This window comes from Asparagus officinalis, chromosome 7 (assembly GCF_001876935.1).
Source record: "Asparagus officinalis chromosome 7, Aspof.V1, whole genome shotgun sequence".
NCBI classification, from domain to species: domain Eukaryota; kingdom Viridiplantae; phylum Streptophyta; class Magnoliopsida; order Asparagales; family Asparagaceae; genus Asparagus; species Asparagus officinalis.
This window is the reverse complement of record NC_033800.1, coordinates 141,250,225-141,261,704: the sequence shown is the minus strand read 5'-3', so window position 1 is coordinate 141,261,704 and position 11,480 is coordinate 141,250,225. Positions and strand designations below refer to the sequence as shown.

Genomic DNA, 11,480 nt, shown 5'->3' with positions numbered 1-11,480 from the left:
AATTCAAAGTCATAGCTCATGCTAAAGACCAAGACAAACACAGTCATGGTCTTCAAAGACACCCCCCCTACCTTCCTATTTCCTACATATATCTCAAACACATCCTCATCCCTCAACAAACTCTCTCAAGCGTATCTTCAACCTACAATCTACAAACTACCTTCAAAAAACAAAACACTTGCTACATCTCTTCCGACAATGTCAGTATCATCAATCTCAACAATCCACCGCATCCCTCTCCCTACCACCAATAACACACTACTCTCCGGTCACCGGACCACAAAGGCGACAACCACCGAACCTCCATCGCTCGCCGGAAAACGCCCAAGCTTGACCATCAACCGCCCCTCAACCCTAACAAACCTCCTACACCTCTCAACCGACAAACACAACAACAACATCCATATCAACACTCTCCCTACTCCAACCCCCACCACAAAAATAACCACCCCTACTCTCTCTCCTAGAGAAGACATCTCCTCCCTCTACCCTCAAATCCATGGCGACGCTGACTGGTCCTCCCTCCTCGATCCCCTCCACCCCTGGCTCCGCCGTGAGATCCTCAAGTACGGCGAATTCTCGCAAGCAACCTACGACTCCTTTGACTTCGACCCTTTTTCCGAGTACTGCGGAAGTTGCCTGTACAACAAGCACAACCTCTTCAAGAAACTCAACCTCGCCCACAATCGATACAACGTAACTAAACACGTATACGCAATGTCACACATAGAACTCCCTCGATGGCTAGAACGGTCAATTCACGCCGACACATGGAGCAAGGACTCGAATTGGATGGGATACGTCGCCGTGAGCAACGATGAGGAGTCAAGGCGTATAGGGTGTCGTGATATCGCCATCGCTTGGCGAGGGACGATAGCCCCTGCCGAGTGGTTCGAGGATCTGCAAGGGAGGCTCGAGGCAATCGGAGACGGTCACGGCGATGTTAGGGTTGAACATGGTTTTCTTAGTATCTACACTTCAAAAAGTGAGGCCTCGAGGTACAATAAGACCAGCGCATCGGAGCAAGTGATGGAAGAGGTTAAGAACTTGGTCAAATTTTACAGAGAGAAGGGTGAAAAGGTCTCTTTGACGGTCACAGGACATAGTCTGGGAGGAGCTCTGGCTCTTCTCAATGCGTATGAGGCTGCATCATCAATCCCTGAGCTTCCAGTGACTGTAATTTCTTTTGGAGCCCCGCGGGTAGGCAACGTGGCGTTCAGCGATAGGTTGAAGGATTTGAAAGTGAAGACATTGAGAGTTGTAGTGAAACAAGACATGGTGCCTAAACTGCCAGGAATTCTATTCAATGAAGGTTTGAAGAAACTCCATCTAGAATGGGTTTATACCCATGTTGGGTTGGAGTTGGGTCTAGATGTGAAATCTTCGCCTTATTTGAGGCGCGGATTACATTTGGCTGGGTTTCATAACTTGGAGACTTACTTGCATTTGGTTGATGGATTCCTGAGCAGAGATTCAGAGTTTCGGAAAACCGCGAAAAGGGATGTGGCACTGGTGAATAAAGCCTCAGGGATGCTGAAGGAAGAACTTGGGATTCCAGCGTGCTGGAATCAGAGTGCGAATAAGGGTTTGGTATGTAATGCTTATGGGAGATGGGTTCAGCCGCAGAGAGAGCCTGAGGATATACCTTCGCCTCTTCGACATGAGCCGAGAACTTTACAGAGTATATGAATTCTGTGTATATACAAAGTTAATACTAATACAAATTATCCTTTCTGTGTATATCCAAAATGAAAAAAAAAAGATAGAGAAGCTAAAGAAATGGATGCAGTGAACAACAGTACAGATCATAGCAATAGAGGTTATTTTCTCACATAAAAGAGGCCCAATTGCACATAGACCCCCTTGTAGTGTTGTTATTTTGCATTGTTGCCCCTGTAGTTTCGTTGTTTGCGGATAGATCCCCTGGATCAAATCTTGGACTCTTTTAACCTTAGGTGAAATTTTGGCAGATATTAGTGAGTCTACCTGAGGGTAAAAGAGTTAGATTCTAACACGGGGTGTATCTGCAAAAATGAAACTACAGGGCAAGTAAGTGCAAAACAACCATACTACATGGAGTCTATGTGCAGTTAACCCAATTAGAGAAGTAGAAGCTCAACAGGAAGGAAACTAAGAAATCATCATTAAAAGGGGGCAAATGCTACAAACAAGCAGAACTAGGATAGTCACATAAATGGTCTAACAGATAAATAATCGATACACTGATGTAAACTCATAAATATCAATCAACAAGTATGTGTAAGCAGTGGTCTTCATAAAAACTATTAATTACAAATGCAATTTTAGATTTGAGTATCTCATTTCATCAGAAGGATGTAGATCTTGAAACTTGAGATTGGGCATCCTCGAAATATTCAAAGTCCTCGAGCTTCTCAGGCTTCAAGCTATCAGGAATATATGCATTATAGACAGATTCTAGATTAGGAACCTCCTTTGTATCTTGGCATGCCACTTCCAAAGGAGTGCAGGCAAATGCACGATAAAAGCGTTGTTTGCACACATAAGCAAAAATGAAGGATATTGCGATGACGGGAAGTATCAAGGGAGCATAGATAAATTCTTTTAATGCGATGTAACCAAACATTGTGATTTGGTATAAGATCAGAGCTGCGATTATTCGGGTGTGCATGTGAGGCCACATTCTCCCATAGCTCTCATAAGAAGGGACATAAACTTTCAGCGCCTGCACATCGTCATCATCATCCTTATGATCTTATTCAATGAAATATACTAGGATTATCTTGCACACAATCATGTCCATTTTTTATCAGCATATTGTTATTCTTTCATCTGTCTTTTAGTTTTATCACACGCAAAAAAAAAACACACACACTTTATTATGCACTTCTGTTTATAGATTAGAGGTAGAATTTTCTTCTTCCTTCTCCGTAAGTGATTAGCTTCACAGGAAAGTTACAAATTGTGGTACGCTTGACAAATTTTGCAAATGTTAATGAAAAATACATCCCATTCCTCATATCAATTTATCAACTTCATGCTGATGGTAGTTTTATAAAATAAGACCTATAATATTTTGTTTTGTTAAGTTTTTTGCATCTAGTAGATAAAATTTCATAGGTCATATTTTCTCAAAAAAATTTCATAGGTCATATTCCATCAAGAGAGAATTATTTTGTATGCACATCTTATTTTGGACATACAACTTTTTAAAGAATCCAACCATTATACTTTGCAGTATTTTTCACAAGTAAAAAAGGAATGTCTGTGTACCTGATTTCGGGCAATGAGCCATCCAAGACCAAGGTAAATGGCTCCAAAGGGAATAATCAAGGGAGCTATAACTGAGTAGCAGAGGGCAATAGTAACTACAAGCATGTCATTAGGAACTCTAGTAGCAAAACTGAGGTCTCCAGGAGCCCAAGCCTCTTTAATTTCGTCTTCTGTTTTGCAAAGATACTTCTTTTTCATATGGAACATGATTAGAGGAACTAAGCGTGAGAGCTCAAGTCCATAGCCGATGAAGAATCTGTCACGCAATCAAAACAGGAACTTACGTTCATTAATAATCACAGTGTATCAACATTTTGAAATTAATGTAGTTTATATGCAGCTTTTTTAATATTACTCCTCCAATGTTTCATATTTTGAAACTAGTCCCTGAAATCTTTTGAGTGTTCTGAAATTAGTACCTCTATTATGTTTACCATTCAAATTGTTAACCATGGTTGGGTTAGTGGTTAACTAGTGATGTGCAATTAGCATCTAACCAAAATCAATCGAAATCAACACCAAAATCCACCATGATCATGCTCAAAATCAGTATACTTCAAGTCTAATATTGCGGAATATTTGCCCAATTTGCACTCCAGTGAAGTTTTTTAGGTTGTTGGGTTTGAATGCATAAAGGTACAGCTGATATTGCCTCAAAAAATATAAAAGATTCCCTCGATTTCAACCACCCCTTAACTAGAGGGACTAATTTCAAGCCACTTAAAACAAATAGAGGACTAAATAGAAAAAAAATAAAGATTTGGGACTACTTTGAAAATATAAAAGATTTGGAGCCTGATGCATGCAGAATTACGTAAGTTGGAAACTCAACTTACTTCAGTGCAACATAAGTGAGGAAGAATGTCGCATTTATTGGCAAGCCTTTCGCAAGCATGCTCACAATTCCACTCGGATGATTAATTATAGTCTTCAAAGAGCTAAATAATGTCCCAGTAATTGTAACTCCAAGAAACACATTAAACACAATGAAGTAAAAATACTTTCCAGAGGCCGCTCTTATTGCGTGACTCACCGATGGAATGCCTTCTGCCTTCGACAACACCATAAGAAAACTCGGAAGAAATGCCAAGAACAAAATAAGTGCGAGCTGAGGGAGATAAGCTTGCAATACTGTCTTAATAGCTGAGTTGTCCACTATCACCTTTAGGAAAGGTATTGATTTCCTCAAGTTGTCTAATGTGGTTACTGCAGATATTAAACCAATAGGAATCATGTAGAAAACAATAGTGAGAAAAACAGTACCATAAACAATATATTGTCTTATTTTCCTCTCATAGAATTTTCTTGATAAATTTGGCCATAGTACTTGGCGAGGCTCAGGAGCTTCTGTTATAGTCCAAGTATCAACTATTTGACTGTGCAGGGTTTGTGCAGCTAAAATCGCAGCTTGTCTACTGTTGAAGAACACAAATGCAGCGTTTTGCTGCTTTTGCCCAAGGGTCCTTTCCTGTTCAGCCTCTAATTTAGGAAGCAGTTCACTGATTTTCTCATTACAGTATTCGATAGTTTCGACTTTTTTCCCTATAAGACCGAGGAAACCAATTCGATTTGTGGGTCTTGTTCCTTCTGGTTTTCTCGCAGTTTTAGACTCTGAGAATAGAACTTCTGCACGAGCAAGTTTTTTCTTGTAGCCTTCCAACTCTTCCCATATTTTATCGGCCTAAATACAAGATATTTCACTTTATTGAGCATTATCAAAGATCATAAGGTTAACTGCGGATAAGACACCCTGTACTATTGCCAATTTGAACTTACTATCCCTGTATTCTATTGTAGAAAATAGAACCCCTGACAGAGTTCTATTGTTACAGATAGACCCCTTAAAAGGGTCAAAAAAAATTCACTTAGGGGTCTATCTGCAACAATAGAACTAAAAGGGTAGTAAGTTCAATTTGGCGGTTGTACACGGGCTCTGTCCATCTGCAGTTAAAAATAAATTTCAAGTCAATAATCTACCTCTTTGTTGTTTGTCACGACAATCGACTTGTAAAATGTGTCGGGATGGAGGGCCCTAAAATAATTATCCACCTGTTCTTTCCTAGTTTGATCCTTAGGAGGATTTGGGATGTCTCTAACCAATATAGCAAAATCCTCTGGTTTCGCCTCTGGAAGTGCTTTGGCTGTTGCTCTCAAGTCTGAGGCATGCTTGTATGCTCTCCATAAAACAGAGAATGTCACAAAGGAGACCCAGTAGGTTCCTAGTAAGAATGCCCACAGCCTTGGACTTCCCTCCTAAATGCACATGCATGTGAAAGATTACAGACTAAGAGCAATGAGGAAAAAAATATTTCAAGATAGGTCACCGGTTACAACATTATAGCCTTGATAGGTCACAAATTTCACTTCATTATTACTCTTCTCAATATTCAAACAGTAACGGCTCTACTCTCGCATACTAAGCCCGTCAACAAAAAATAAACACTTGAAATAATAGCAATATAGGTACTTTCAAGAGTTAATTGTGGATACACCCCTTGTAGTATCTATGTTTTGAACTTACTATCTCTCTACTTTTATTTTTGCAGGTAGACCACTGAGTGAAAATTTTTCGACTCTTTTATTCACAGAGGAAGAAATTTATTTCTTGACAAGTAGGCCCCCTAAGGGTTGTATCCGCAAAAATTCCACTCACGGCGTCTATCTGCAAAAATACAACTAGAGGATGACAGTAAGTTCAAAACAACGATACACAGGGGCTCTATCCGCAATTAACCCTATATTCAGTTAGTAATTAAACTACAGACGAATATATGAAAGGTAAAAATAGTATCATCCATCAAGCAAGTCCTTACTTGGATATTTCCCATTGCTAGCTTGTCGAGCCTGGTAAAGTTCCCATGGTTGTTGTTGTTGTCGTCGTCATTGCTACTACTGTTATTGTTCGCTTGTTGCAGACCATGATCAGTTCCGGCCAGTGGAAGAAGAATTGGAAGCAGAATTAGGCCAGAGAAGACCAGTATTGCAAGAACTGTATACAAAATTATCCACTATTATTATCACCATTCAGAAATTAGCCTATACATTATTATGGCAAAAGTCTATTTATAAAGTATGTCCTAGACCATTTGCAATCATATTGTTTTTGTACCCAAATGAATTATTTTCTCATGGTGAAGGCAAAACATGAAATATATATATATATATATATATATATATATATATATAGAGAGAGAGAGAGAGAGAGAGAGAGAGAGAAATAGAGAAACTTGGTACCAAGTTGCTCCATCGAACTTGGTAGTGATGTGGACTGATCTGATCCTTACATCTACATTGGAGTAGGTGAAAAGTGGTTGAAGCTCTATTTTCGAGTAGTGATGTAGGGGCCAAATCAATCCACATCACTACCAAGTTTCATGGAGTAACTTGGTACCAAGGTTCTCCATTTTTCTCATATATATATGAGAGAAATGGAGAAACTTGGTACCAAGTTACTCCATCGAATTTGGTAATGATGTGAACTGATCTGGTCCCTACATCTACATTGGAGTAGGTAAAAAGTAGTTGATGCTCTATTTTCGAGTAGTGATGTAAGAGCCAGTTCAATCCACATCACTACCAAGTTCCATGGAGCAACTTGGTACCAAGGTTCTTCATTTTTCTCATATATATATGAGAGAAATGGAGAAACTAGGTATCAAATTGCTCCATCGAACTTGATAGTGATGTGGACTAATCTGGTTCCTACATCTACATTAGAGTAGGTGAAAAGTTATTGAGGCTCTATTTTCAAGCAGTGAGATAATGAACTGAAACCTTATCGTGAGATGGACTAATCGAATTATCAAATACATGATCTATACCGAACATCTTATTCAAAACATTATCAAACGTACATGATCAAATTTTCACATAGTTTGGAGTCTTCTAGAATATGAATCAAACTGGTTTAATATGTTGATTTTTCAGACAGCTTAATAGCTGTCACTTATATACATAGCTAAAATAATAATAATAAATTTCAACATGATATAACTTTTTCTTTATATAGATCATGATGAGTGTAAATCACGATAAGCGATGCCGATTATTATTCTGGTTAGCCTGTTGGGACATCTCATGATAAGAATCTTATCTCACCATCTCATTTTATTATTTTTCTATGTATATATAAAGAAAAACACAAATATGCAAATCTCAAAATGACAATTCAAGTCACACGATGTATCATATTCTTCACTGGAAATGTATCACCATTAATTGCGGAAGACTACTAAAAATTAGGGGCACAAACATCAATAAAATCTTTGAGTATTCAGGGCCCGCTTGTTATGAAAGTACTTAATTTGAGAGAACGGTTCATGGATTTCATTCTAAAATCCTAAAAAAAAAACTAGAGGAAATAACAAAGGCAACTTATCAAAGCATAGTAATATGCGAACCCTAAATTACACTCAACCCACAAAACTCAAATAGACGCGATGCTAGGCGATGATAATTTTTTAGGCAACCTTCGATTCTTCCGCCCTCTGAAGTCTCCGCACTTGGTAAATTTTACAATAAAAACCCTGAGCTTATGGATGATTTGCATAAACCTTCGTGAACTTCGAAAATAAGAGAGGAAAAACCTGCATTTTGGGGAGCTTCTCACATAATTAAGCTTATTTCCTTTGTGGAAATTTACAAACGGTGAATTGCACTAAACCTCCAAGAACTTCCAGAATTTTGCGGCAAATCTCAGCAACTTTTAAACACCCAATAACAATTGTAATTGCAGAAAACTCTTAATTATAGGTTTCCGCATTTTGTAGACAACTCGTAAGGATGCATGCGATGAGGTTGAGAAACAAAAATGATGATTTAAAATCACCTGAACTCAGGAAAAGCAAGTAGACGGCAGCGTCGACGCCAGCGGCCTCGATGACGTCAGACTCACTGGCCCCCCAAGCCTCCTTGATCCACGCAAACGGGTTTCGGGTCCTCGCCCGACCTTCAACCGGGTCCAAACCCCTGAGGATCCGATTCGGGTAATAAATCACCTCATTTCCTTGGCTTTTCGAAAGCCATGAGAACAAAATCATCAACACGACGAAAATTACGAAAGAAGTCGCTAACGATGTAACAAAAGAGCTGATATCCATTTTCTCTTTCTTTTTTCTTTTCTTTTTTTTTTGGGATTAATTTGATGGTTTGAGATAAAAATGAAGAATAATTAGTAGCCGTTAAGAGAGAAATGAAGAAGTATAGAACAAGAAAAGGGGAAGCGTTACCTTTTTAACGGTGGGGGTTTAGAGCGAGTTTATTATGGTGGCGGTTAAGCGGGTGAGTGAGAACAAAGCAAAGCATTTGGGTGATAATTACTAGGGTGCCCTTGTTCATATCAACGAGCTGTTTTGTTCCTTGTTTTGTTTTGTTTAGTGTTGTCTTTTTAATAAAGTTTGGTTGGGGAAAAAAAAATCAGACAACATATCCGAACTTGTAAATAATAATAATAAATTTCCGCACAGAGTCATCATGGAAATCACAATATTGTATTTACATTGATGTAAAATCATTTTGTTTGTATGTGACTTTATATGATGATTCATTAAACTCTTGAGAATAGTACATGACAATTTAATTATAATCCATCGTCTTGTGCAAGAGAGAAGAAAGTTATAGTCATTTATCAACTAAATTTACATGATTTAAATAACATTTTTAATTTGGCCTACTATGTTAGCTAAGACGGCTGTTTTGTTCGTTGTTGTCAAATTCATGCATGTCAACTACTGTATTTTAGGAAACACCCCCATTTCAAGTCCATTATAGTAGGGACTGTATATAGGGGGTGAAATTGACAAATACTAATGGGTATCGGAGGCTAGTTTATTTTATTTTTATTTTTGGGTTTGTCGTCATAATCATACTAAATATAATGAGGAGAGCGCGAGTCGAGGCCAGATCGACGTAATGGAGGAGTCGATTATTTTTAAGAAAATCACAGAGAATTTAGGTTCACGTACATTAAACTTCATCCTAATTTCAAGAATGCCTACATAGAATAGAATTCGAACCTAGCTAGGAGGAGCAGACGCGCACCAAACATCAAGCGAGCTCTCCCCTAATCTCCCCCTAACCAAAACCACCTATAACGCGTGAACTAATTTCCCCAACCAAGAAGGAAAAAAAAAAAAGATAATAATAGAAATCTCATCACACCCAGAACGCCTCCTCCACAATAAAAAAAAAAAAAAAATCACCCCATTAATATAAATAAATACTTTCTAGCTCCTCTATAAATAATACTTCACACTTATGTAAAACCCCTCAAACAGCCTCAAGATGAAGCTAAACATGAGAACCGTTCTCCTAGCCCTGCTGCGTGCGCGGGAGCAGCCGAATCGCGTGCGCGGTGACTCGCTTCGCTGAGCTCTGTGCGTGGGTTCTTGAACAGGGATGCAGCGTGCCGACGCTCATGCTGCGACGGCGTGCGGGCTGGGACTTGGCGGCCCACTCGGAGGACGGCAGACGGCGTGCCGGTGCCATGAATGGCGCCGTCCTTCCTTTGAATTCGTCAAGGACATTGCGACGCGCTGCCGGAGATGTGCGGGACTCCCGTGCCGTTTCCTATTAGCCGCAACGTCGACTGCACCCAGTGAGCCCCCTTGCTAACTCACCCTACTGACTTAAAATACTCCTCTCATTTAACGTCGCTAAATTTGAAGTTGAAAGTAGTAGATCGATGGCAAATATTTAGTTATTTACTACGTACGCCTATGAATTTTAACAATGATAAATAAAAGGGGTGTAAAAATTTATGTGAGGCGATGTAGCTAGAGATAAATTAGCGAATATGCACATTTTTTATGTATTTGGAAGGTATATGGCAAATACCATTCCTTAGTTTGTGGCAGTTTTGCATGTAAAGCTATGTCAAACTTTTATGAGAGAGAAGTATCGCAAAATCTCAAATCAATAGGAAATTAAGTATCATATGATATAAAAAAACACAATATGATCATCTAGTAAGATTATTCGTGTTAGAATCGAGGTGAGAGCGAGAGTTATGATTTTATACAATAGTTTTTAGACATAGTGAATTCACAAGTAGGTTTTAGACAGTATTGCAGTATTTTTTTTCCGGTAATTTGAAGATTTGAGATACTTTTCTCTAATAAAAAGCTTATGGTAGTTCATAATAGTTTTATGAAAATGCACCCTTAACTTAAGCTTGGAAATGAATTTTTTTTTCCCTCTATCTTTTCTGTTTGATGTTATTGCAGGCTCTAGTTTGGGGTCAAGATGATGGAGGTGAAAATAGGGTTTTAAATTTGAAAGAAGGTTTTCTATTAATAAGAGTTGAGAGAGCTTTTATTGCGTAAGAATGCAAGTCCACGTGTGTGGGTGTTGGGCTGTGACTGTGAACCCAATGTTGTGGGCCTTGTATGAAATCAGTGAATAAATAAAGAAATTTATGGTTTCTGCCTGAGAAGTTCGATTCAGTTTTAATAAGTATCACCACCTTTTCATACTGAAATTTAGAAGCATAGGCCCATACAGTTGGACTGGGCCTAAATTGCATGGTGACTTACATATGCCGGTAGAATTTTTCAGTATTCATACTTCTTTTTTAATCCCGTGAAAGTCTTATATTAATACTAGAAAGTGAGCTTTGCTACAGGGACCCAAAAATGAGACCAATAAGGAGGACAAGTAAGGTGTCCCACTTTTATTGGATAATGAGTTGGCCATTAATGATGGCCAACTCATTATCCAATAGGAGGGTGACACCTCACTTGTCCCCCCTATTGGTCCCATATTTTGGGTCTTTGAGGAATTTTTTCTAGAAAGTATATGGTGACTTGTCCACGATATTAATTGCCCACAAAGACATTTTAATCATTGTATCCGTAGGAAATTTTCACTACAACACCTGAAATCATCTATAGCGGCCGAAAAACACTATGGTATTATTTAATAGCGTTTTAATCAGCGCTGTGTCAGAACCCGCTATAGTAAGTCTGTGGCTTTACATAGCGCTTCCCCAAACGCTATCAAAAAGGTTCCAACCATAGCGTTTTTATGTAGTTATAAAAGGGTATTCAATAGCGTTTCTGTATTGCTATGACGAATATCTTTTATAACAGTTGAAAAATGCTATTAGTTAGTTTTCATTCATAGCATTTCAACGATGTTATTGTCTTACATTTGATAGCGTTTGAGTTACTACAATGGCGTTTCAGCGAATGCTGTCTTTCTTCTTTTTATTGTCTTACATTTGATAGCGT

General features: G+C 38.6%; 2 protein-coding genes and 1 long non-coding RNA gene across 3 annotated transcripts; 2 read left to right on the top strand and 1 right to left on the bottom strand.

Annotated features, from left to right (window-relative positions):
* LOC109849620 (phospholipase A1-Igamma1, chloroplastic) lies at positions 1-1,786 on the top strand. Its single transcript, XM_020419477.1, has one exon. It carries the CDS (start codon positions 19-21, stop codon positions 1,687-1,689), a length of 1,671 nt encoding a protein of 556 aa, XP_020275066.1. The 5' UTR covers positions 1-18; the 3' UTR covers positions 1,690-1,786.
* Positions 2,196-8,461, bottom strand: LOC109850606 (CSC1-like protein ERD4). Its single transcript, XM_020420652.1, has 6 exons — positions 8,081-8,461; positions 6,066-6,241; positions 5,230-5,505; positions 4,089-4,933; positions 3,253-3,508; positions 2,196-2,704 (listed from the first exon to the last, which is right to left on the bottom strand). Exons 1-6 carry the CDS (start codon positions 8,349-8,351, stop codon positions 2,327-2,329), a joined length of 2,202 nt encoding a protein of 733 aa, XP_020276241.1. The 5' UTR covers positions 8,352-8,461; the 3' UTR covers positions 2,196-2,326.
* On the top strand, positions 9,765-10,684 carry LOC109849669. The gene is made up of 2 exons (XR_002249197.1): positions 9,765-9,847; positions 10,476-10,684. It is a non-coding gene; the product is annotated as an uncharacterized LOC109849669 (long non-coding RNA).

Bases quoted from the DNA above. Each gene is read 5' to 3' on its own strand.
- LOC109850606 (XM_020420652.1), bottom strand. From the start codon at position 8,351: ATGGATATCAGCTCTTTTGTTACATCGTTAGCGACTTCTTTCGTAATT. The intron at 5,506-6,065 runs GTAAGGACTTGC...ATGTGCATTTAG, and splicing joins TAGCAATGGGAAATATCCAA to GAGGGAAGTCCAAGGCTGTG. The intron at 3,509-4,088 runs GTAAGTTGAGTT...ATTGCGTGACAG, and splicing joins CTCACTTATGTTGCACTGAA to ATTCTTCATCGGCTATGGAC.
- LOC109849620 (XM_020419477.1), top strand. From the start codon at position 19: ATGCTAAAGACCAAGACAAACACAGTCATGGTCTTCAAAGACACCCCC.